At 34.5% G+C, this 25,885-nt stretch overlaps 1 protein-coding gene across 8 annotated transcripts in view; it reads left to right on the top strand.

The window, feature by feature from the left end:
* ATRX (ATRX chromatin remodeler) overlaps positions 1–25,885 on the top strand; it is a 254,434-nt gene that overhangs the window by 77,563 nt on the left and 150,986 nt on the right. For 6 of the 8 annotated variants that reach the window (XM_068534186.1, XM_068534184.1, XM_068534188.1 and 3 more), the window contains 4 exons: positions 3,503–3,612; positions 5,258–5,325; positions 5,629–8,711; positions 12,366–12,438. In XM_068534186.1, the coding sequence (XP_068390287.1) occupies positions 3,503–3,612; positions 5,258–5,325; positions 5,629–8,711; positions 12,366–12,438 (3,334 nt within the window). The remainder of the gene's footprint in view (positions 1–3,502; positions 3,613–5,257; positions 5,326–5,628; positions 8,712–12,365; positions 12,439–25,885) is intronic. The other 2 variants (XM_068534190.1, XM_068534185.1) reach the window with 1 other exon arrangement.

Below are 25,885 nucleotides of genomic sequence, written 5' to 3'. Positions count from 1 at the left end.
GAAAGGTAGCATAAGGAGGATGCATTTAAAAATTTACAACAGTGGAGTATGTGTCCCACTTGTTTGTGTGTGAGTTTAAAATAGTGCCTGTATGTATTTTTTGGGCAGATTAACAGAGTCAGAATCCATTACTATAGGAAGAATGAATCTCTAAAAGATAGAACATGACACTAAATTTCTGAATAGAAGTGTAATGGAAGCATGTCTGTTAAATATTTATCATGTAAATTGTGAAATTATAGCATAGTTCTTGGTGAAATTTTGTGTAGATTTTAATTTCAGTGCTATGTGATATCTTGATGGTACTAGTAAGATACATCTGTATTTATAGTATATATACACATACGTGTATATACACATATGTGTATATATATGTGTGTGTGTGTATGTATATATATATATATATATATATATATATATCGGTTTTCAGATTCAATAATTCATTAGATTGTTGGAGAAAATCAAGGAACTGTTGTTTAGTCTTTTGTCCACAAGGGGGTGTTCTACCCCTTTCAAGCATAAGGAAGATACATTGAGAATCTAATTCATAGTAGGGAAGCTGCCATTGCAACAACAGAGCTCACCAAAGCTAAGTAGTATTATTTAAAATAAGAGAACCTGCAAGTAGAAGGTGATGATAAGGACCAGTAGTAAGAGTTTCTTTCTTTTTATTTCTGATTATGGGTCCTCTAGGGAAGACAGATAACTAAGTGTATTGTGTCAAAATTAATATCTAATTGGTGTCTTTTGGGGAGGGACTCTGGAGCAGTCAGTGCCTCAAATGTGGATAACAGCTAAAAGGAGAATAAAAAAGAACCACAGTTATTGGGGAGGGTGTTTTTAGTGACACTTTACTATGCTGCTGGTATTTGGTCTGAGCTGATATGTCTCTGGAACATTTTATTGAGTGTTCTGTGTAAGAATGTTTATATTGTACTTAAGGGAAAATGTATGTTTATAGCCATATAATAGCACTTAAAATCTTTCATGTTAATTTTTGTCTTAATGATTTGCTACGTCTTTAAGCTGTTGGAAATCACACAGGAAATTTAACTATGTTTACTCATATACACATGTACGAATAAACTAGTGATCTGAGGTACTGAATTGCTAGTTAATATTCAAACTTCCTAGGAAAGTTAGTTCTAAAATTGAAGTCTAATATAGGAAACTGTCAAGAAGGTAAACTTTATACATAAAATAATCCTATAATGATTTGAAACAAAATTAAACACAAAGATATTGATCATTTCAGGAGCCATTGTTTTTTAAATACCATAGCCTATTTTGATATCCTTTCCCTAGTTTAATTGTTAGAAAACATATTTTACACCTAATTTTTCTATATGGCAGAATAATTTTGTTCTTTCTTTAAAACTGATAAAATGTATTGAGCTCAGAATTGAAAATGCCTCTTTTCCATTTATACACTATATATATTATAATCATGAAGATATTTCATAACTAAAAATAAAAATTTGAAACATACATGCATAGAAACAAGTATGTATACTAAAGTAACACTTGAGCATTTTACAATATTTGTTTCAGATCTCACTTAAATAAGATCTCACTTAAACTAATTGGTTTAGTCCTACTCTCATCTATTTATCCTTCCTTTCACACCTCAGGTTGTGATTATTTGACGTTTGTATGCATGTGTGGTGTTCCCATGCATGTTTTTATATTTTTCTTTACATATTTTTATTCTTACAGCATTTATATTTCATTTAAAAGTATACCAAGTAGTATCTTGTATATATCCTTTTGTAGCATTTCTCATCCAGTATTGATTTTGACATGTATTCATATCAGTAAATGTACAATCTAGTTTTTTATTTTTCGCTCTTCTGTAGAATTTAGTTGTATGAGTAAACCACTATCCATTTCCCAAATGTGAAATTATTTCTAATTTTCGTTTTCAAATTTTTCCAATTTGCTAATTAACACTGCAATGAATAGCCTTTATATGAGTCATTGTGCACATATGGGAGAAATTCTCCAATGGATCACCTAGTTTTTTAAAATTCTTGAGTGATATATGTGCGAAAGCACATAGAAGATACTTAATATTATCTAACAGTGGATGAACATTCAAACTCTAGCTTTTTGTTACCTTGCTTATATGAATGCAATCATTATTTGACATGAAAAAGCACACTGTATATTTATTTATGTTAAAAGAAATACAGAATATATGAATACTCAAGATCAAAACTAATGGAGGAGAATATGATTTAAAGGAAAATATTACCAGCTTATATAGCAGGTCTTCAAATTCTCTATATTTTCTGGAAAAGTATCATGGTGCCCTTATACCTTGGTTAAACTTTTTTAACTTCTGCAAATAAAAATATTTGTGATAATGCTTGGGTCCATGGTGCTTTGGACCTTAAAACTAAGAAAAACACAAAATAGAAAATTAAAAGGTGAGAAATGTATTTGTTGTTTTGTCTTTCATTTAGGGATAGAGACAGTTTTTTTTCTTTTTTCTTTTTTTAAGTCATTCACCTTTTTTTCTTTTGGTGAATGCAGGCATTTTCACTGGCCTCTTTTGAATCATAATCTATCATCTTATTTGGATCAAGGTCTTGGTTGCACATCAGAGTCATCTGTAAAACTTAAAAAAGAAAAAAGTGTCCAGGAGATCCCCATTCAGTGGGTTAGGGGTGGGAATGGCTGTCCCTGTTTTTAAAAGATTCTTTGGCTGATTCTAATGTTCAGCTCAGATTGTGAAGCACCGTGCAGAACTAGGGACGAGAGTGAGGCAGGAGAGGTCCCCTTTATTGTGTAGGTTATCTCCCATCTGTTTTTCTGCAGAAACTGTGGAATGGGGCTCTGTCAAAATGCAGCCATTCTGAAGTTTTGCTGTCAAGATAGATATACCTGCAAATCTTATTTGTCCTTATTTGGAAATAATAGTGCCGATATGGAATAGACATAGAAAAAAGGCAGGTTAATGGGGATTGTGGATAGTATTGAAGGGAATCTTAGGAAGGAAATTGGTAATATAAAGTTAGCAGGTTTTCACATAATATTGAAAGGATCTGTGTAGACAATTCCATTTTGAGAATAAAAACTTAATGGCATACCTAACTTAAGTACAGGGTTACAAAAGAATCTATTCCATATATTTCACTTCCCCATTCTTTAAGAACTGATCCTGAATTTCTTTGTGAAGCAGTAGCAAAATGAAAAAGAGCTCTTGACCCCTATTTTTAGAACTTCTTTTATGGAGTCTCTTCATGTTATATCAAGTTGTTGTAAGAAACAGGGTTTGTATCTGTAAAAGGGAGCAGGTTAGCTCTGCAATTTGTCAAAGTTGTCATGTTTTTAGTAAGTCCATAAAATTATTAACCTTTGTATTTGTGTCCAAAATGTCATTTTCCCAAGGATTATGAGGTATTTAATTTTCAATTCGAATGTTGGGAAATGCTTACTAAAGTATGTATCTTTTTGTATGTGTGTATATGTGTGAATAATGGTCACTCCTTTCTCCTAGAAGATGGGCTTCATGGGATTGTGAGCTGTACCGCTTGTGGACAACAGGTCAATCATTTTCAAAAAGATTCCATTTATAGACATCCTTCACTGCAAGTACTTATTTGTAAGGTATGTAATGGTCTGTTGGTAATTAATTCCACAAATATTTGAATGCTTAACATGTGTCAGACTTTTGATGCACAGTGATGAAGACGGAAATGGTCTCTGCCATTGGAGGACATATAATGTAGTGAGGAAGACAGACATGAAAGTCCCAAAAAGTGCTATGATAGGGGAGATACTGTGTACTTTGGGAACACACAGGAAGCCTTTGTAATTTGGAGTTGGGTTGGGGGGGGCTTTATAATGGAGATGATGTAGGTGGTACCTGAAATATAAATAAGAATTAGCTTGGCAAAGTGGGATTGGTTCAGCGTATTCTAGGCCAGAGGCAACATAGTGTTCAAAGGCTCAGAGGTGAGGGAGAGTGTGGTGTGTTGGGAAACTGCAGAGTATATATGTGTGCACACATATGTTTTATAACATTCCCTCTTACATACTCTTATTACCCAAATCTGAACTCTCCATGTGGAGCAGGGTTTTGACATAATTTGGAGGTAATAGAATTAAAAATGTTTCATATGTATTGAAGATAGTTTTAACAGTCTGTGTAAACTTTTTTACAAGTAATACCTTGGAATTAATTTTAAATATCTATAATATCAAGGTTATCATTTCCCCAACTCATATTACTGCTAAAATTAATCCTTTGTTAGTTTGCTTCCCAATAAAATGCCTCCTTGAATTGCAGGGGCAGACCAGACTTTCCTTAATTAGAGTCCCAGTTCTAGATCTTGTATGAATTTTTGATAGATGTAGACCTACTTAAATGTACTAAATTTACTCTGTCTTTTAGTAATTTGTGTCCTCCTTTCCTTGAATTCATTTCAGCCAGGAGCCTGTTTAGGGTACATGTTGTAGCTTCTAGTTTTAAATTGTGACAGCTGAATTTTATATTGTTGGATTTGTAATGTGCATTGTTTTTCTCTTTTCTTATATACGTGATTGTTTTTTTTTTTTTTCAAGGGCCAGTCTGTTGAGCCTAGCCCATTTCAGTAATCAGTAGTTTTCATCAGTGGGCATGGAACCTTCCCTTTTCTCCAGTCCCAGTGAAAAGGAATTTAAAGTCATTCAGACTTGGATTTGAATACCAGTTTTGCCTCTTCCAGTTGTATAACTTTAGGAGATTTATTTACATATTAATGAACCAAAGCCTTTTCTCTCAAATTGGGCTGTAATACCTCCTACCTTGCACAGTAGGTATTTGAGATTTAAAGATAATGTAGGTTAATGTAGGATACTGTTGCTCAGCTCTATACATAGTAGCTGTTTATATATGATGACTAGTAAATTATTATTAACTAATAGCAACATCTAATACATTTTTATGTAGATCTTTGGTAGCTAGTCATATGAGATCAGAAATTTGCTTTACCAAAATCTTTTATCAACTTTTATGTAAGGAACAGTGGTACTTGATGATATGGAAATCTATGTCAAGGAATTAATTTCTTGAGCTATTCCTGTGTCTGGAAAGTACTAGTAAGGGTAATACAGTGTTATCGCTTTGATTCTCTAAAACACACACACACACACACACACACACATACACATTCCCTGTACTTTTTTAATGACTTAAAAAATAAAGTTTTTCTCCTTTGTGAATGTTAACAGTTTTGAATAAATTTCCCCTTTCCCTTTTCTTTTTTAATAGAATTGCTTTAAATATTACATGAGTGATGATATTAGCCGTGACTCAGATGGAATGGATGAACAGTGTAGGTAGGTAATAAATCAAGATGAACTAAAATTCAGTGTTGTCTGCTTTTTGAGGGGAAATTCTTACATAGTCTTTTACTAGATCTATTTTTTATAGTATCATCATTGATATCTTTCGTGGAAGGTTGTTCTTTTCCACGTAGTCCTTGGTTTATGTCTTTTAATTTTCTAATAAAGAATAAGTAAATGACCAAAATTACTTTGCTATTAAAATTGCTGCCAGGAAATTTTAAATTGCTTTAATACTGTAAAGGTTTAAAATGTGTTTCATTTCAGAATAATATTTTAATCTTTAAATAATTTCAGATGGTGTGCAGAAGGTGGAAACTTGATTTGTTGTGACTTTTGCCATAATGCCTTCTGCAAGAAATGCATTCTACGCAACCTTGGTCGAAAGGAGCTGTCTACAATAATGGATGAAAACAACCAATGGTATTGCTACATTTGTCACCCGGAGCCTTTGTTGGATTTGGTCACAGCATGTAACAGCGTATTTGAAAACTTAGAACAGTTGTTGCAACAAAATAAGAAGAAGATAAAAGTTGACAATGAAAAGAGTAGTAAAGTATATGACCATACACCCAGATTTTCTCCAAAGAAAAACAGTTCAAATTGTAATGGAGAAGAAAAGAAATTAGATGATTCATGTTCTGGTTCTGTAACCTACTCTTATTCAGCACTAATTGTGCCCAAGGAGATGATTAAGAAGGCAAAGAAGCTGATTGAGACTACTGCCAACATGAACTCCAGTTACGTTAAGTTTTTGAAGCAGGCAACAGATAATTCAGAAATCAATTCTGCTACAAAGTTACGTCAGCTTAAGGCTTTTAAATCTGTGTTGGCTGATATCAAGAAAGCTCATCTTGCGTTAGAAGAAGATTTGAATTCAGAGATTCGAGCTTTGGATGCTGTAAACAAAGAGAAAAATACCAAAGAGCATAAAGTCATAGATGCTAAGTCTGAAACAAAAGTACGAAAAGGAGAAAAACCCTGTGCTTTGGAAAGGAAGGATATTTCAAAATCAGAAGCTAAACTGTCAAGAAAGCAGGTAGATAGTGAGCATGTGGATCAGAGTGTTGCAGTAGAGGAACAAAGAGCAAATAAAAATCCCAGTGGTGAACATAAAAAATCTGATAAAAAAGAAGAACCTCAGTATGAACCTGCTAACACTTCTGAAGACTTAGACATGGATATTGTGTCTGTTCCTTCCTCAGTTCCAGAAGACATTTTTGAGAATCTTGAGACTGCTATGGAAGTTCAGAGTTCAGCAGATTATCAGGGAGATGGCAACAGTGGAACTGAGCAAGAACTGGAGAGTTCTGTAAAATTAAATATTACTTCAAAAGACAACAGAGGAGGTATTAAATCAAAAGCAACAGCTAAAGTAACAAAAGAATTATATGTTAAACTCACCCCTGTTTCCCTTTCTAATTCCCCAATTAAAGGTGCTGATTGTCAGGAAGTTCCACAAGATAAAGATAGCTATAGAAGTTCTTGTCTGAACCCCAAGCTGGAGAACTGTGGACTTGAACAGGAAAAGAATGATAATGAGCATTTGGTTGAAAGTGAAGTTCCATTACTTTCAGAAGAATCTGATCTTCGAAGATCCCCACGTGTAAAGACTACACCCTTGAGGCGACAGACAGAAACCAACCCTACAACATTTAATTCAGATGAAGAAAATAATGACACCATTAAGGAGAAACAAAAACTATCAGTTTCAATGAGAAAAAAGGATAAGCGGAATTCTTCTGACAGTGCTATAGATAATCCTAAACCTAATAAATTGCCTAAATCTAAGCAGTCAGAGACTGTGGATCAAAATTCAGATTCTGATGAAATGCTAGCAATCCTCAAAGAAGTATCCAGGATGAGTCACAGTTCTTCTTCAGATACTGATATTAATGAACCTCATACAAATCATGAGAAGACTTTGTATGATGTAAAGACTCAAACAGGGAAAGATGATAAAGGAAAAAGGAAACGAAAAAGTTCTACTTCTGGCTCAGATTTTGATATTAAAAAAGGCAAATCAGCTAAAAGGTCTATCATTTCTAAAAAGAAACGACAAAACCAGTCTGAATCTTCTAATTATGACTCAGAATTAGAAAAAGAGATAAAGAGTATGAGTAAAATCGGGGCTGCCAGAACAACAACAAAAAGAGTTCCAAATAAAGAAGATTATGATTCTTCTGAAGATGAAAAACACAGCAAAAAAAGAATGGATAATCAAGGTCAGAAAAGTTTGAGGACTGCCCAGGAAGGATCATCTGATGATGCTGAAAGGAAAGAAGAGAGAGAGAATTTCTCTTCAGCAGAAGGCATAGTTGATAAAGACAAGACTGTCATGGAATTGAGAGATCGACTCTCTAAGAAGCAGCAGCCAAGTGTTTCCTCAGATGGTGCTGATAAGCTTTCTTCTGGGAAAGAGGAGAGTTTTAATTCTCCAGAAGACAAAAAGGTTGCTGAAACTAAAGAAAAGGCTATGTATCTGAAAACCAAAATGTGTAAGAAAGTACAAGGTGGCTTATCTGATGTTGCTGAGAAGTTCCCAAAGAAAGAACAGAGTGATGAATCCTCTGAAGATGATAACAAGCAGAGCAAAAAGGGAACTGAAGAAAAAGAAAAGAAAACTACAGACTTGAAGAAAAGAGTAATTAAGATGGAACAACAGTATGAATCATCATCTGATAGCACTGAGAAATTACCCGAGGGAGAAGAAATTTGTCATTTTCCTAAAGGCATAAAGCAAAATAAGAATGACACAACTGATGGGGAAAAGAAGAGTAAACAAATAAAAGATAAAACTCCTAAAAAGAAGGATGAATTATCCGATAATGCTGAGAAGTTACCAGGGAAAAGAGATAGTTATGATTCTTCCGAAGATAAGAGGAGTAAGAATGGAACATCCAGTCGAGAGAAGAAAAGGTGCAACTTACCTGAAAAGAGTTCAAGGAAGAGACAAGATTGTTCATCATCTGATACTGAGAAATATTCCATGAAAGAAGATGGTTGTGATTCTTCTGATAAGAGACCGAAAAGAATTGAATTAAGGGAAAGAAGAAATTTAAATTCAAAGAGAAATACCAAGGAAGTACAAAATGGCTCATCATCTTCTGATGTTGAGGAAAGTTCCGAAGATAATAAAAAGCTGAAGAAACAAAGAGCTTCAGCTAAAAAGAAGGCAGGCAATATGAAGGAGAAAATGAGAAACTCCCTAAGAACAAGCACTAAAAGGAAGCAGGCTGACATTTCTTCCTCATCTTCTTCTGACATAGGAGATGATGATCAGAATTCTGTAGGTGAGGGGAGCAGTGATGAGCAGAAAATAAAGCCTGTGACTGAAAATTTAGTGCTGTCTTCACATACTGGATTTTGTCAATCTTCAGGTATGGGAAAATAAATAGAAAATTTGTACTTTCTCCCTCTTGAATAACTACATTGTTTAATTTTCTCTGAAGTCAATCAAACGCAAGGTTACTTACTGTTTAGGAAAGCAACATTTAAAAATTCTTTATAGAGATTTACTAGAAACTCTTTCTCCATTTTTTGGTCATCATTGGGAGGTATTTGCAGTATTGTTAGTATTCTGTATCAACTATATCAAGTGTGTTGGGTAAATTTATCAATGTTTAATGCTTTTCTTTGGAGTAATGAAAAGTAATTTATGAAGGAAGATCAGACTGGTTCTAGTAGTTCAGTAGGTATTTATTCAAGTAATGGAGATGAGTGCTTGGTATGGATATAACATGGTGTGTGAAAGTTTTAACTGCTTTGTCATTCATCTGACTTTTTAAATTGGGCAGAGTAACTTTGTGTCCCGTGAAATCCTCAGAAAAATTTAAGTTTATTTATTGAAACCCTTTGCTGATGCTCATCAATTTTTTTCTAATGACATGAACAGATATTTCCATTTTTAACACTAACAAAATAGAGGAAGAAAGAAATCCAGAAAGTAGGTGGATTACCCTACCCTGATGAGATAGAGCACTAGGACAATTAGGGTTTGGGCCAACTGGTCATATAATACGGCCCCCCCCCCAAAAAAAAATTTAAAAATATTTATCATCATGGCAGTTCTTTAAAAAAAATCAGTTGTATAATAAATGTACACTTGTTGGTCATATTGTCTTTTTTTTTTAAGTCAGTAAAACCCATCAGTTAACCAGGGACACTTAAAATTAATTTTAAAATATTTATAAAGTAGATTTCTCATGTAACTGTGTTCCCAGCACAAGCAAAATGTTAAAATTTTTCCTTTCCTTCCTTTTGTTGTGATTTTCCATTTATCCCAGTTGGATTTTAGTGGAATTCACTTGAATCTTGATTTTTAGTAAAACTTTAAATCCCTTTTTTGGAGCTCCAGTGAGTTGGTTTGAAAACCAAGTGGGATATGCATGGTATACTCAGTTTAACGCTCTGCTATATCAGATGCCTAGATGGAGTTCTGCTTGTATGGCTGTTTTAACTACAGGTCCGCAGTCCCTGATATTCTTGGGGCTTAATGTATTTCAGGATTTTCAACTCTTTTGTTGTTAGGAAGATAATATAGAGTAGTTATCATATATTATATAGTAGCCCCAGTAGGTCCTGAGGCCCCATAATCAAACACATTAGTATTTCCGCAGCAAAACATATGAACATTTACATGTAAGAGGAATAAACAGTTCAGATTAGATTTTGCTGCCAAATGAACTTTGGCACCACCTTACAAAACTTTAAATTTTGAGAACTTTTTGGATTTTCGAATTGTGTATGAGATTGTGGACTTGTATTCAAAACATAGTATAATAGTTGCTAAATTTATTTATTTTCCTAATATGTCCAACTTAATTTAGGTGACAGTTTTTATGAGCTCCTAAAAAGCCTCCCCTGCTCCCGTGAATTTAGAGGATTCCAATTTATTCAGCAATAGTTGGGTATCCTGTTACAGGGTACAACATTTTCCTAGAAATTGGGGCTTGGGAATGGCATGACCAACCAAGATGAAGAACATGGTCCTAGGAGATTACAGTCCAATGAGCAAGATAGACATAGATAAGTCATTATTAAAAAAAAAAATACCAGAAGAAAGATATAAAACTAAAATGGGGCTGTGTGATAAATAGCAAGTGAGCCACTTAATCTAAATATTGGAGGAAGACTTAAAAGAACGGGTAGCATTTGAACTTGACTTTGAAGGATGGGTAACATTTTCAAAGGTGTAGTAAAGAGGAACAATGGTAATATCACTAGTAATATTTCATTTGAAGATTGGTCTGTTTGAATGAGGTATTTATTGTCAGTTTGCTAAGATATTGTGAAATTTATTATTGCCTTTCTACATTTAGCATATTTCTATCCTGAACCTGTAGGTGTCTGTGTTCCTTATGGGTTTTTTTCTCCAATATTTTCCCCCAGCATTTTATTATGAAAAAAATGTTAAATATACAGAAAAGTTTCTACAGTTAACATTGTACTGTATTTGCTTTATCACATACTTATCTATATATCCTCTCTATCCATCAGTGTACCTAACTTTTTCCCCCCTTTTAACTGTTTATTTCGAAATAATTATAAATTCACAGGAAGTTGCAAAAAAATGTACAGGGAGGTTTTGTATGCCTCTCATTAATTTCCCTCCAATGGTAACATCTTTCATAATTATAGTGCAATCTCAGAACCAGGAAACTGAAGATTTATTCAGATTTCACCAGTTTTACATGTACTCCTTCATTTGTGTGTGTGTGTAAGTATTGTGCAAAATTTGTATCACGTGTAGCTTTGTAAATATAACCACCACGACAACCAAGATATTGAACTGTTTCATTACCACAAGGTTCCTTTGTGCTACTCCTTATGCACACTCCCTAGCATATCCCTATTCTTAACCGGTGGCAATTATTAATCTGATTTCCATCTCTGTAATTTTGTTATTTTGAGATGGAATCATGAAGTGTGTAACCTTTCTTTTTTTTAAAAGGATTCCAGTATGAACTTTTCTTCTTCTTCTTTTTTTTTTTTAATAGATTTATTTATTTATTTTTGGCTGTGTTGGGTCTTCGTTTCTGTGCGAGGGCTTTCTCTAGTTGCGGCAAGTGGGGACCACTCTTCATCGTGGTGCGCGGGCCTCTCACCATCGCGGCCTCTCTTGTTGCGGGGCACAGGCTCCAGACGCGCAGGCTCAGTAGTTGTGGCTCACGGGCCCAGCCGCTCCGCGGCATGGGGGATCTTCCCAGACCAGGGCTCGAACCCGTGTCCCCTGCATTGGCAGGCGAATTCTCAACCACTGCGCCACCAGGGAAGCCCGAAGTGTGTAATCTTTTGAAATTGTCTTTTTTCACTCAGTGTAATGCCCTTGAAATCTTTGATGCATTTGAAAATAAATGGTAAACATTAACATAATTCTCCCTGGTTACTTCAGCGTATATAGTGTTAACTAGAGTACAATGTTTAAGTTTGTTTTTGAGGCAAAATTTACATACAATGAAACACACAAATCTTAATCTCTTTATAGTTTTAATCAAAGGATAGAAACGTTGCTTTTTATAAGGAAGTAAGTTTTACTGTACTTGAATATATCTCTGGATGATTCTACTCCTGGATACCATACAAATTCAAGTATATTTTAAAATTATTTGGTACTACCAAGTATTAATAGCATTTTAAAAAGTTCTTCAATGATACAGGAAAAATTAGACATCTGTTAACTTTAAACTTAAAATGGATCACTACAAAGCTTATTTCAGCCATAAACTTTTGCTAATAGGGTGGTGAATGATAAAAGATTTGTTACTGGGAAGGATGAGTTTTAAAATTCTTGTGCTCTGGGGAGGAACTTTGAAATATGTAACATCCAACTATTTATTATTTTGCTGCTGGTACTTCTTAAATTCCCGATTGTACTTTCCTTATAAATTCTTTTTATTCATGTTTTGGATCCCAGAGTATAGTTTAGAACTCACTAGTTGTTTTAAAGTTTTTGGCTTTCAGTTTTATTTTACATGGTTTTACTTATAAAGATAATTTAAAGCTAATTTTAAGTACACTTTTGTTCCCTCAAGGAGATGAAGCCTTATCTAAATCAATGCCTGTCACAGTGGATGATGACGACGATGACAATGATCCTGAGAATAGGTATGATTCCATCTGTAAGGACTTTAAAAAGATTATAACACACCCTAGGCATGGGCACAAACAGCAGCAACGGAACCACAAGCAGGTTGTAAAAACCAGGAGTGCCTGCCTTAGAAAGACTCGCTCACAGTCTTCCTGCAAGTTTGAAAGAAAGGCCAGAAAATGGGCTAAAACTCAGAAACCTTAAAAGAAAGTAAATATAAATATTAACACACCTAGCATAGGGTGTGTTATAAATACAGCACTGTCAATTTTTATGTTTCCATGTAAACTGTGATAGTTTTTTGAGAATATTTTAATTTTGACAGATTATTTTATTGGTGAAAGTAAATCATATCTCAATAAATTGGTGACAACAGACATCTCTCTCCTCAATATTTGATTATTGTTTTAAATTGCCATCTAATGTGGTGGTCCTATTCATTAAAACCTGTTCAAAGTGAAAAAGAGACTGCTAAAATGTTTAAGATTAAGAAATTGCTTTCAAAATAAGTATGAATTTGCAAACTATCTAGACTGATTTAGATTTTAACAATTTGTCAAGTAAAATAGAAGTAGACAGTATGATAGTATTAATTTTAATAATACTTAATAGGTTTATATGGGAACAGTGTAGCCTGTACAGATTGACTTAACTAAGGAATAGCTGGGAGAAGAAAAAAATAAAGGTACACCCATATTCTAGCAATGAGGAATAAAGAAAACAAAGGTATTAAAGAGTATAACCATAATGTTTTTACATATTTTTTAAACCCTTCCTGGACTATAGGATCCCCCACACTCATAATCTTCAACAAGAAGACAGTGTGGTGTAGTGGATGGAATTTTGGAATAATGGGGATAAGAATATCTGACTTCTAGTTCTGACCTTTCTATGTGATCGTGGGCAAGTGACTTAACTACTCTTTGCCAAAAGTTTCTGTTCTTTAAAACAAAAGGGTTGGATGAAATGTTCTCTGATTAATTCTAGCACCAAAAAATCTATGATAGACTTGAGGTTTTACTAGAGTACTGTATTAACCATCCATTTATTCCTAATAGTAAACTCTAATAATTAAGAAAACATGAAAATAAACATGTAATTTTTGTGTCATAATTTTGTAAGGATTTAACTTTGAGTTGGTAAATGCTGTGGGGCCAGCCGTCACTCTAGCTCTGTTTTATATCTTGCTGGTGCTGATAGATTTTTCTGTTTCAAAGATCAGCATTCTCCTAATTAACAGGAGGGCATTTTTATTAAGGTGAATGGACAATTTTATTTTGCACTTTTGAATAGAGCTTAATCACAGATACAAAGACTCAGATGCTGCTTTACCTACTTATTTTTTTAATTAAAAATATATATCCAATTATTTCGTGGGATCGGGGTCGGGTCCAGAATGGAATGGTGAAGGCATACATTTTTATTCATCAGGGATTTTATATAGTATATGATATAATCACAGTGAGATTATGAAAGCATTTAAAATTTTATTCTTTTTTAAAATGCTTCAATTCCTCTTTATTTATTTATGCTACTATTTGCTTTCTTGTAAATCTTAAGGCCTCAAATGTTATTGAAAGGCTAATAATGTTTAAAACATGCTATATCCTAATTTACTTATGACTTATGAATCTTAATTTCATATTTAAACACCAAATGAGTGTCATTAAGTTATGGTAATTTTTTGTGTTAGAGCTTGTCAAAATATAAATATCATTTTTATCTTTTAAGTTACTTGATCATATCTCTCTGTAACTGGCAATTATTTTATTGAAAGGTATGTTTAATTCCATCTTGCATTTGTGATTAAAAAATACAACCCTGTTAAAAAAAAAATACAACCCTGTTGAGTATTTTTGAGAAGAATTGAATTTTACCTTGAGCATGTTTTTCTTTATATTCAGTTTAATGTGCTTTTATAAAATATGCCATTAATAACTTCTTTCATATCCAATATACCAATGAGGTATCTAGTACCCATGGGTTATCTAATGATGGGGATACAAATACCTTCTTGAATTATTTTGGTATAGACAGCGTACTTGAGCATATTTGAATATGCACTAAGCAACTTTCAAAAATTTGTTTCAAGATCATGATAAAGTCTTGGCATTATTTTTACCTTTCACGTTTTTGAGTAGGATGTATTTTGGTAGACAGCATATTGTAATTGTGTATAAATTTGTACACAATTGTGTAATTGTGTATAAATTGTGTATAAATTTCATATTCTTTGCCTTTTTAGCAGTATTGTAATACATTTTCAGTGTTAATGTTTATGGAGAGGTAAATAGTGTATTAATGCAAATGGTTAACTATTTGGATGCAATAAATTTCTGTAAAACTTTTTTCTTGTTCAAGCATTTAATTTTTTTTTTATGTAAATCTAAATGATCCATTTTAAACCAATATCCTTTATTCTGATTATTTATTCTACTAGTGTTGGGATTAAATGTCATTAGCATCATAAAATTATGATGCTCATAGTTGGTATTTTTTTGTAAATGTCCCTATTTAACAAGATAAACAGCTTGACCAAGCAAGCTTTTTTTTTTTTCCTCCAGATTTAAAATGATTTATTTCCTAATAATAAAAACATAACATGTTCATTATGGGGAATTTAGAAAAATAGAAAAGAAAAAAATAAAAGTACCCTAAATTCCTACCTCTAGAAATGATCACGGTGTGAATTTTATTTTTATTTTATTATTTTTTTTAACATCTTTATTGGAGTATAATTGCTTCACAATGGTGTGTTAATTTCTGCTTTATAACAAAGTGAATCAGTTGTACATATACATATGTTCCCATATCTCTTCCCTCTTGCATCTCCCTCCCTCCCACCCTCCCTATCCCACCCCTCTAGGTGGTCACAAAGCACCGAGCTGATCTCCCTGTGCTATGCGGTTGCTTCTCACTAGCTATCTACTTTACATTTGGTAGTGTATATATGTCCATGCCACTCTTTCACTTTGTCACAACTTACCCTTCCCCCTCCCCATATCCTCAAGTCCATTCTCTAGTAGGTCTGTGTCTTTATTCCCATCTTGCCACTAGGTTCTTCATGACCTTTTTTTTTTTTTTAAGATTCCATATATATATGTCAGCATACAGTATTTGTTTTCCTCTTTCTGACTTACTTCACTCTGTATGACAGACTCTAGGTCCATCCACCTCACTACAAATAACTCAATTTCATTTCTTTTTATGACTGAGTAATATTCCATTGTGTATATGTGCCACATCTTCTTTATCCATTCATCTGATGATGGACACTTAGGTTGCTTCCATGTCCTGGCTATTGTAAATAGAGCTGCAATGAACATTGTGGTACATGACTCTTTTTGAATTATGGTTTTCTCAGGGTATATGCCCAGTAGTGGAATTGCTGGGTCGTAGGGTAGTTCTATTTTTAGTTTTTTAAGGAACCTCCATACGGTTCTCCATAGTGGCTGTATCAATTTACATTCCCACCAACAGTGCAAGAGTGTTCCCTTTTCTCCACACCCTCTCCAGCATTTATTGTTTCTAGATTTTTTGATGATGGCCATTCTGATCGGTGTGAGATGATATCTCATTGTAGTTTTGATTTGCATTTCTCTAATGATTAATGATGTTGAGCATTCTTTCATGTGTCTGTTGGCAATCTGTATATCTTCTTTGGAGAAATGTCTATTTAGGTCTTCTGCCCATTTTTGGATTGGGTTGTTTGTTTTTTGTTATTGAGCTGCATGAGCTGCTTGTAAATCTTGGAGATTAATCCTTTGTCAGTTGCTTCATTTGCAAATATTTTCTCCCACTCTGAGGGTTGTCTTTTGGTCTTGTTTATGGTTGCCTTTGCTGTGCAAAAGCTTTGAAGTTTCATTAGGTCCCATTTGTTTATTTGTGTTTTTATTTCCATTTCTCTAGGAGCTGGGTCAAAAAGGATCTTGCTGTGATTTATGTCATAGAGTGTTCGGCCTATGTTTTCCTCTAAGAGTTTGATAGTGTCTGGCCTTACATTTAGGTCTTTAATCCATTTTGAGTTTATTTTTGTGTATGGTGTTAGGGACTGTTCTAATTTCATATTTTTACATGTACCTGTCTAGTTTTCCCAGCACCACTTATTGAAGAGGCTGTCTTTTCTGTATTGTGTATTCTTGCCTCCTTTATCAAAGATAATGTGACCATATGTGCGTGGGTTTATCTCTGGGCTTTCTATCCTGTTCCCTTGATCTATATTTCTGTTTTTGTGCCAGTACCATACTGTCTTGATTACTGTAGCTTTGTAGTATAGTCTGAAGTCAGGGAGCCTGATTCCTCCAGCTCCATTTTTCTCTCTCAAGATTGCTTTGGCTATTCGGGGTCTTTTGTGTTTCCATAGAAATTGTGAAATTTTTTGTTCTAGTTCTGTGAAAAATGCCAGTGGTAGTTTGATAGGGATTGCACTGAATCTGTAGATTGCTTTGGGTAGTAGAGTCATTTTCACAATGTTGATTCTTCCAATCCAAGAACATGGTATATCTCTCCGTCTATTTGTATCATCTTTAATTTCTTTCATCAGTGTCTTATAATTTTCTGCATACAGGTCTTTTGTCTCCTTAGCTAGGTTTATTCCTAGATATTTTATTCTTTTTGTTGCAGTGGTAAATGGGACTGTTTTCTTAATTTCATTTCAGATTTTTCATCATTAGTGTATAGGAGTGCCAGAGATTTCTGTGCATTAATTTTGTACCCTGCTACTTTACCAGATTCATTGATTAGCTCTAGTAGTTTTCTGGTGGCATCTTTAGGATTCTCTATGTATAGTATCATGCCATCTGCAAACAGTGACAACTTTGCTTCTTCTTTTCTGATTTGGATTCCTTTTATTTGTTTTTCTTCTCTGATTGCTGTGGCTAACACTTCCAAAACTATGTTGAATAATAGTGGTGAGAGTGGGCAAACTTGTCTAGTTCCTGATCTTACTGGAAATGGTTTCAGTTTTTCACCATTGAGGACGATGTTGGCTGTGGTTTTGTCATATATGACCTCTATTATGTTGAGGAAAGTTCCCTCTATGCCTACTTTCTGGAGGGTTTTTATCATAAATGGGTGTTGAATTTTGTCAAAAGCTTTCTCTGCATCTATTGAGATGATCATATGGTTTTTCTCCTTCAGTTTGTTAGTATGGTGTATCACGTTGATTGATTTGTGTATACTGAAGAATCCTTGCATTCCTGGAATAAACCCCACTTGATCATGGTGTACGATCCTTTTAATGTGCTGCTGGATTCTGTTTGCTAGTATTTTGTTGAGGATTTTTGCATCTATGTTCATCAGTGATATTGGCCTGTAGTCTTCTTTTTTTGTGACATCTTTGTCTGAGTTTGGTATCAGGGTGATGTTGGCCTCGTAGAATGAGTTGGGGAGTGTTCCTCTCTCTGCAATATTTTGGAAGAGTTTGAGAAGGATAGGTGTTATCTCTTCTCTAAATGTTTGATAGAATTCGCCTGTGAAGCCATCTGGTCCTGGACTTTTGTTTGTTGGAAGATTTTTAATCACAGTTTCAATTTCAGTGCTTGTGATTGGTCTGTTCATATTTTCTATTTCTTCCTGGTTCAGTCTCGGCAGGTTGTGCATTTCTAAGAATCTGTCCATTTCTTCCAAGTTGTCCATTTTATTGGCATAGAGTTGCTAGTAGTAATCTCTCATGATCGTTTGTATTTCTGCAGTGTCAGTTGTTACTTCTCCTTTTTCATTTCTAATTCTATTGATTTGAGTGTTCTCTGTTTCTTTCTTGATGAGTCTGGCTAATGGTTTATAAATTTTGTTTATCTTCTCAAAGAACCAGCTTTTAGTTTTATTGATCTTCGCTATCGTTTCCTTCATTTCTTTTTCATTTATTTCTGATCTGATCTTTATGATTTCTTTCCTTCTGCTAACTTTGGGGTTTTTTTGTTCTTCTTTCTCTGATTGCTTTAGATGCAAGGTTAGCTTGTTTATTTTGACATGTTTCCTGTTTCTTAAGGTAGGATTGTATTGCTATAAACTTCCCTCTTAGAACTGCTTTTGCTGCATCCCATAGGTTTTGGGCCGTTGTGTCTCCATTGTCATTTGTTTCTAGGTATTTTTTGATTTCCCCTTTGATTTCTTCAGTGATCACTTGGTTATTAAGTACTGTATTGTTTAGCCTCCATGTGTTTGTATTTTTTACAGATCTTTTCCTGTAATTGATATCTAGCCTCATAGCGTTGTGGTCGAAAAAGATACTTGATACAATTTCAATTTTCTTAAATTTACCAAGGCTTGATTTGTGACCGAAGATATGATCTATCCTGCAGAATGTTCCATGAGCACTGGAGAAAAATGTGTATTCTGTTGTTTTTGGGTGGAATGTCCTATAAGTATCAATTAATTCCATCTTGTTTAATGTATCATTTAAAGCTTGTGTTTCCTTCTTTATTTTCATTTTGGATGATCTGTCCATTGATGAAAGTGGGGTGTTAAAGTCCCCTACTATGATTGTGTTACTGTCAATTTCCCCTTTTATGGCTGTTAGTATTTGCCTTATGTATTGAGGTGCTCCTATGTTGGGTGCATAAATATTTACAATTGTTATAGCTTCTTCTTGGATCGATCCCTTGATCATTATGTAGTGTCCTTCTTTGTCTCTTGTAATAGTCTTTATTTTAAAGTCTATTTTGTCTGATATGAGAATTGCTACTCCAGCTTTCCTTTGATTTCCATTTTCATGGAATATCTTTTTCCATCCCCTCACTTTCAATCTGTATGTGTCCCTAGGTCTGAAGTGGGTGTCTTGTAGACAGCATATATACGGGTCTTGTTTTTGTATCCATTCAGCAAGTCTGTGTCTTTTGGTGGAAGCATTTAATCCATTTACGTTTGAGGTAATTGTCGATATGTATGTTCCTATTCCCATTTTCCTAAATGCTTTGGGTTTGTTATTGTAGGTGTTTTCCTTCTCTTGTGTTTCTTGCCTAGAGAAGTTCCTTTAGCATTTGTTGTAAAGCTGGTTTGGTGGTGCTGAACTCTCTCAGCTTTTGCTTGTCTATAAAGGTTTTACTTTCTCCATCAAATCTGAATGAGATCCTTGCTGGGTAGAGTAATCTTGGTTGTAGGTTTTTCTCCTTCATCACTTTAAATATGTCCTGCGACTCCCTTCTGGCTTGCAGAGTTTCTGCTGAAAGATCAGCTGTTAACCTTATGGGGATGCCCTTGTGTGTCATTTGTTGTTTTTCCCTTGCTGCTTTTAATATATTTTCTTTATATTTAATTTTTGATAGTTTGATTAATACGTGTCTTGGTGTGTTTCTCCTTGGATTTATCCTGTATGTTACTCTCCGTGCTTCCAGGACTTGATTAACTATTTCCTTTCCCATATTAGGGAAATTTTCAACTATAATCTCTTCAAATATTTTCTCAGTCCCTTTCTGTTTTCTCTTCTTCTTCTGGTTCCCCTATAATTTGAATGTTGGTGCATTTATTGTTGTCCCAGAGGTCTCTGAGACTGTCCTCAGTTCTTTTCATTCGTTTTTCTTTATTCTGCTCTGCAGTAGTTATTTCCACTATTTTATCTTCCAGGTCACTTATCCGTTCTTCTGCCTCAGGTATTCTGCTATGATCCCTTCTAGAGTATTTTTAATTTCATTTATTGTGTTTTTCATCGTTGCTTGTTTCCTCTTTAGTTCTTCTAGGTCCTTGTTAAATGTTTCTTGCATTTTGTCTATTCTATTTCCAAGATTTTGGATCATCCTTACTATCATTATTCTGAATTCTTTTTCAGGTAGACTACCTATTTCCTCTTCATTTGTTAGGTCTGGTGTATTTTGACTCTGCTTCTTCATCTGCTGTGTGTTTTTCTGTCTTCTCATTTTGCTTATCTTACTGTGTTTGGGGGTCTCCTTTTCACAGGCTGCAGGTTCGTAGTTCCCGTTGTTTTTGGTATCTGTCCCCAGTGGCTAAGGTTGGTTCAGTGGGTTGTGTAGGCTTCCTGGTGGAGGGGACTAGTGCCTGTGTTCTGGTGGATGAGGCTGGATCCTCTCTTTCTGGTGGGCAGGTCCACGTCTAGTGGTGTGTTTTGGGGTGTCTGTGGCCTTATTATGATTTTAGGCAGCCTCTCTGCTAATGGATGGGGCTGTGTTCCTGTCTTGCTAGTTGTTTGGCATAGGTTGTCCAGCACTGTAGCTTGCTGGTCGTTGAGTGAAGCTGGGTCTTGGTGTTGAGATGGAGATCTCTGGGAGATTTTCGCCGTTTGGTATTATGCGGAGCTGGGTGGTCTCTTGTGGACCAGTGTCCTGAAGTTGGCTCTCTCACCTCAGAGGCACAGCCATGATGCCTGGCTAGAGCACCAAGAGCCTTTCATCCACACGGCTCAGAATAAAAGGGAGAAAAAATAGAAAGAAAGAAAGAGGATAAAATAAAATAAAATAAAGGTAAAAAAATAAAGTTATTAAAATAAAAAATAAAAAATAATTAATAAAAAATTTTTTTTAAGTAAAAAAAAATAAAAATAAAAAAAACACGGATGGACAGAACCCTAGGACAAATGGTGAAAGCAAAGCTATAAAGACAGAATCTCACACAGAAGTATACACATATACACTCACAAAAAGAGGAAAAGGGAAAAAATAATATATCTTGCTCCCAAAGTCCACCTCCTCAATTTGGGGTGATTCGTTGTCTATTCAGGTATTCCACAGATGCAGGGTACAAGTTGATTGTGGAGCTTTAATCTGCTGCTTCTGAGGCTGCTGGGAGAAATTTCCCTTTCTCTTCTTTGTTTGCACAGCTCCCGGGGTTCAGCTTCTAGCCCCGCCCGCCCTGACGGGTGAGCAGACAAGCCTCTCGGGCTGGTGAGTGCTGGTCGGCACTGCTCCTCTGTGCGGAACCTCTCCGCTTTGCCCTCCGCACCCCTGTGGCTGTGCTCTCCTCCGTGGCTCCGATGCTCCCTGCCTCCACCACCCGCAGTCTCCGCCCGGGAAGGGGCTTCCTAGTGTGTGGAAACCTTTCCTCCTTCACAGCTCCCTCCCACTGGTGCAGGTCCCGTCCCTATTCTTTTGTCTCTGTTTTTTTCTTTTTTCTTTTGCCCTACCCAGGTACGTGGGGAGTTTCTTGCCTTTTGGGAGGTCTGAGGTCTTCTGCCAGCATTCAGTGGCTGTTCTATAGGAGCAGTTCCACGTGTAGATGTATTTCTGATGTATCTGTGGGGAGGAAGGTGATCTCCGCGTCTTACTATTCCGCCATCTTCTCCTCTCCCCCCCCTTTTTTTTTTAAAACTGGCCTGTGAAATCCAAAAGATAGGACTTTTATACACAGCCAGGACTGATGTACTATTATAACGTCTCTCCTTCTAACACATCCCTGCTCTATTCTGTCTTCATCTCCACACCGTCCTCCTCTCTCCTCTGATCTAGTAGCACCTGACCTAATCTTCCCTCCACTTCTTAAACTCTACGATTGCTTTTGTGTTCAGGTCAGTTCCTACTGATTACTCTACCTGGACAACTTTTCACCCTGTTAAGACATACCTTAAATAGTCACCTTCTATTTAACTTCCCTCCACTTTCCAAGACAGTGCTAGGTGAGTCTCCCAGGGTGCTGGCTGAGTCCAGCATAACATCTCCCCTTTCTCAGCAGGGTGGTCAAGCATTTAATTTTAATTATAATCCATCTTTTCATGAGAGTTGAAAGAATTTGATAGAACCAAGATATGTAGGCTAGTTTGTATCCAAAGAAGTTTTGATATTTCTAAAATTGAGGAAGTAATAATTCCCAAAACATATGTACTTATATATGACATATTTACTTATATATGTGTGTGAAAGTTTTACAACAGATTTCACTATTATTTATCTTTTCTGTTTTAAAGTTATAATAGCTTTTGAGGTCATTTAAAGAACTTAGTCATGTCCTGAATATTTTAGTAGGTGTGAATAAATAAGTTTCTCTTATTTTAGTGTACTATTATGTAGTATCATTCATATTTGAAAGTAAATGTATGCTGTTGTGAGATAGAGTGGTCTAACTTGTAATATCTATTTAATTGCATTTATTTAATAAACTGACAAAAATTATAAGTTGAATAACAGGTGAACTTTTATGATTTTTTGACTGAGCTTTTTAGAAAAAATTAAATAGTAGACTAACTATACTTTCAATTTTGTATAACTGAGAATTTACTTCAAATTTTATAGCTTAGACTTTATGTACTCTTTGAAAGGGAGAATAATAATATTAAAGTTTATCAGGTTATTTAAATTATACACGTAATTTTAAAGTCATTTATTCGAATGTGCCATTATGTTAATGTTGCCTTTCAAATACCTGTTAGTTATATTTTAAATTGGTTCTTTCATTGAAAGGATATTTAATGTCCTATATTTTAATACCTGCACTGTGAATTAGCCTCAGTCATAAGATGGTAGTGTATTCAAGTTCAACAGTGATAGTGTTGAGGATTATTAAACCAGGCTTTTCTTTAGGGGTTGCATACTAAAACAGTCACTGAAGAATCCATTCCTCCCAAAAAAGAATAATTTTCAGAATATTCTTTATTTGTATTTTTTACAGGGCTTGGAAAATATTTAAAACTGAGCTTTTAAGAGGAAAAAACTAGATTGCTAGATTTTTTTCTAAATCAGCATTCTTTTTTTTTAATCCCAATTTTGTTTAAAAGCTGAGGTTTTTATATGGATACCCTCTCCTGCCACACACATACATATATTTACTTTATAGTTGAAAAATGCTTAGTTGGGTCTACTAATACTGCATAATTTTTCTCATAATTTCTCTCTCAGTGGGGCTAAATAATTTTTTTTCACTGAAGCAAAATTTGATTTGGCGATTGCTTAAAGAAATTACCCATTGTTGATAGAAGTTCTGCTTCATTATTGTGGGACTACACTGTAGCCTTCAAATTTTCCAAGTATTTTATCATTTGGTAATACTTTGCTTTTCAGACTGGAAAACATGCAAATGATTATTTTTTTTCCCTACTAGCTCGGTGTAGGTATTCTTTTGATGCAGGCTCTGTGCTGTTAATCCAGCATATTTTTGGAAGTGATTAATGATTCCTGGATATTGTTCATGCTAATAAAGATATTTGATGATTGTTTACCTGATTTCAGCAAAGATTAATGGCATGAGTATATCTCACGTTCCTTTGACATATGACTTTGGTTTCTATTTTAAACACTTTTCCAAATGTTCATCTTCTATACTTGTCTTTATCTGTTCTCTATACAAATTTGCTAAATCTGGAATAATTTTTTTCTGTGAATTTTTTTTCATGGTGGTCCTATTTGGTTAGCAGAATTGCTTTAGTTCTCCTTTATTGGGCTTGAAAAAACAAAGGTAGCATTTTAAATGAGTATTTTACTTGTTTCATGTTTGAGTAAGGGTTTTAAATGTCTGGCAATTTTAAGGTAATTCTTTTTCAATTTACTTTTTCTTTACAGTGCAGGTAAGTATTGTAAGTCAAGTATAATACAGGTGTCTAGCCACTGGATAGGATCTATTTGTAGATATCTAAACTGGTTACAGTTGCCACCAGCTCTCTTTTTTATGCTAGAATTCCCAGCAAGGAAAGAAATATGGTCATTAGTGGTGATCTCTCTGCTTAAGATAAAAATATTATGTTCAGCCTTCCGTTCCTATTCTCTATTCTTTGGTGATATTGTAATGGGACTTTTAGATAATGAGAAAAAGCACCCCCTGCAAAAGGAGAGTTTGGATTTTTCTAGTGTTAGCAAAAAAGGTTTATTTTTCTGACTATATCGTCTTTGTCTTTTACTTTGAATTTTAAAAATAGAATTGAGACACATAAGTCTTTGTTTTTACTTTTCAGGTATAAAAATATTGAACTATTTAGTATGATCTTTAGTATGATCAAATTTTCTAAATTTATATCAATGTTAATAAATTTTTTCTTGTTAAAATTTCCTCTAAAGCTGGCTTAGATTTTTACATAAAATCCGGGAATACACATTTTGTAATTTGAGCCCATGTATAAATTGTTAATAAACTGGGGGTTCTTAATTTCATACAGCTTTTATTTTTCTACTCCTAAGATTTTTTTAAAAAAAGTTATTTGATATTAATTTTCAGAAAACAGTTATGTTTTTCATGAACTGCAAACATTGTAGAACATGTGACTTAAAAAATAGTTTCATACTGTTGTTCAGCTTTTTGGTTATTTAGTGACTTCATCATTATCTCATGAATAGCACTATCTTTAGGTGCAGATCATTATGCCTTGGTTATAGTTTTTCATAGAAAGGTTTATATCAAGATACTAATTTTGGGGAATTCCTTGGTGGTCCAGTGGTTAGGACTTTATGCTTCCCCTGCAGGAGGCCCAGGTTTGATCCCGCAAGCTGAGTAGCGCCGTGAAAAAAAAAAAGATACTAATTTTGAACCAAGGAGTTAAAAAAACACTAATACAGATTTTGAAGATGAGGAATTCCATTGTAATTCTGTGAATTTTTTTTTTTTTTGCGGTGCTGTGTGGCATGTGGGATCTTAGTTCCCTGACCAGAGATTGAACCCGTGCCCCCTGCATTGGGAGTGCAGAGTCTTAACCACTGGACCACCAGGGAAGTCCCTGAAATGTTTTATTTTTTATTCTCAACCTGAAGTACGTAACATTTGTTAAAACAAAGCCTCCTTCCCTACTAGAAGAATGTGTGTTCCTCACAAAAAATATTCAACATTTTTTGGACTATAGTCATTTGAATTGTTTTACATATCAACCTTTTATATATGGTATGATGTTTTAGTACTACATTTACTTAGTTGTTTTTTTTATCTCGAAACTTATAATCTTATTCAGAATTCTCTGTTTTAACTATTCTATTGTGATATTGTGCACAGAATGTAAAAAAACAATTTAAAATTTTGTCACTTTTGTGTATGGATGTGCAGTATTTTGGCCTTCTAAAAATGTATTTTTCATTTAGCAATTTTCTTCAAGCCTGTTTTCAGAACCTCTTAAAAGATAAAGCAGTAGATTGTAGGATGTATTCAAGATGGCCTGTCAGTACATTTTAGAGATGGTGCATACTGGACGAAAGATGTTTAGAACTCTTTCAAAAAATTTTTTTTAAAATCAAAACTTGAATTCTTTCATTTCTAAATCAGTGAAATACAGATAACTTTAAGAATGTGACCTTGGTGTATTGCCCCAAGCACTTATTAGCACAGTAGTAGTGAATGAGTAGAGAATATAACACTGGCATAGTAAAATTAGTAGCAGATTGGGATTCAGGATCTTAGGTACTACTCCTGGCTTTGCCACTAACTAGCTTTGTTTCTTTGGCCAAGTCATTTCCCCTCTCTAAGCCTGTTTCATCTGTAAAATGACAGAATTGGACTCTAAGATCCCTTCTTCTAGCTCTAACATTTTGTTGCTTTTGTAATGGCTGTTTCTCTACAATTCCCCAGTGCAAGAGATTATTCTCTTGATCACTCCTTTCTTAGAAACTC

This window comes from Eschrichtius robustus, chromosome X, assembly GCF_028021215.1.
Source record: "Eschrichtius robustus isolate mEscRob2 chromosome X, mEscRob2.pri, whole genome shotgun sequence".
Classification (NCBI taxonomy): domain Eukaryota; kingdom Metazoa; phylum Chordata; class Mammalia; order Artiodactyla; family Eschrichtiidae; genus Eschrichtius; species Eschrichtius robustus.
Note: the sequence above shows the minus strand (reverse complement) of the source record. Positions and strands in the feature narration are given on the sequence as shown.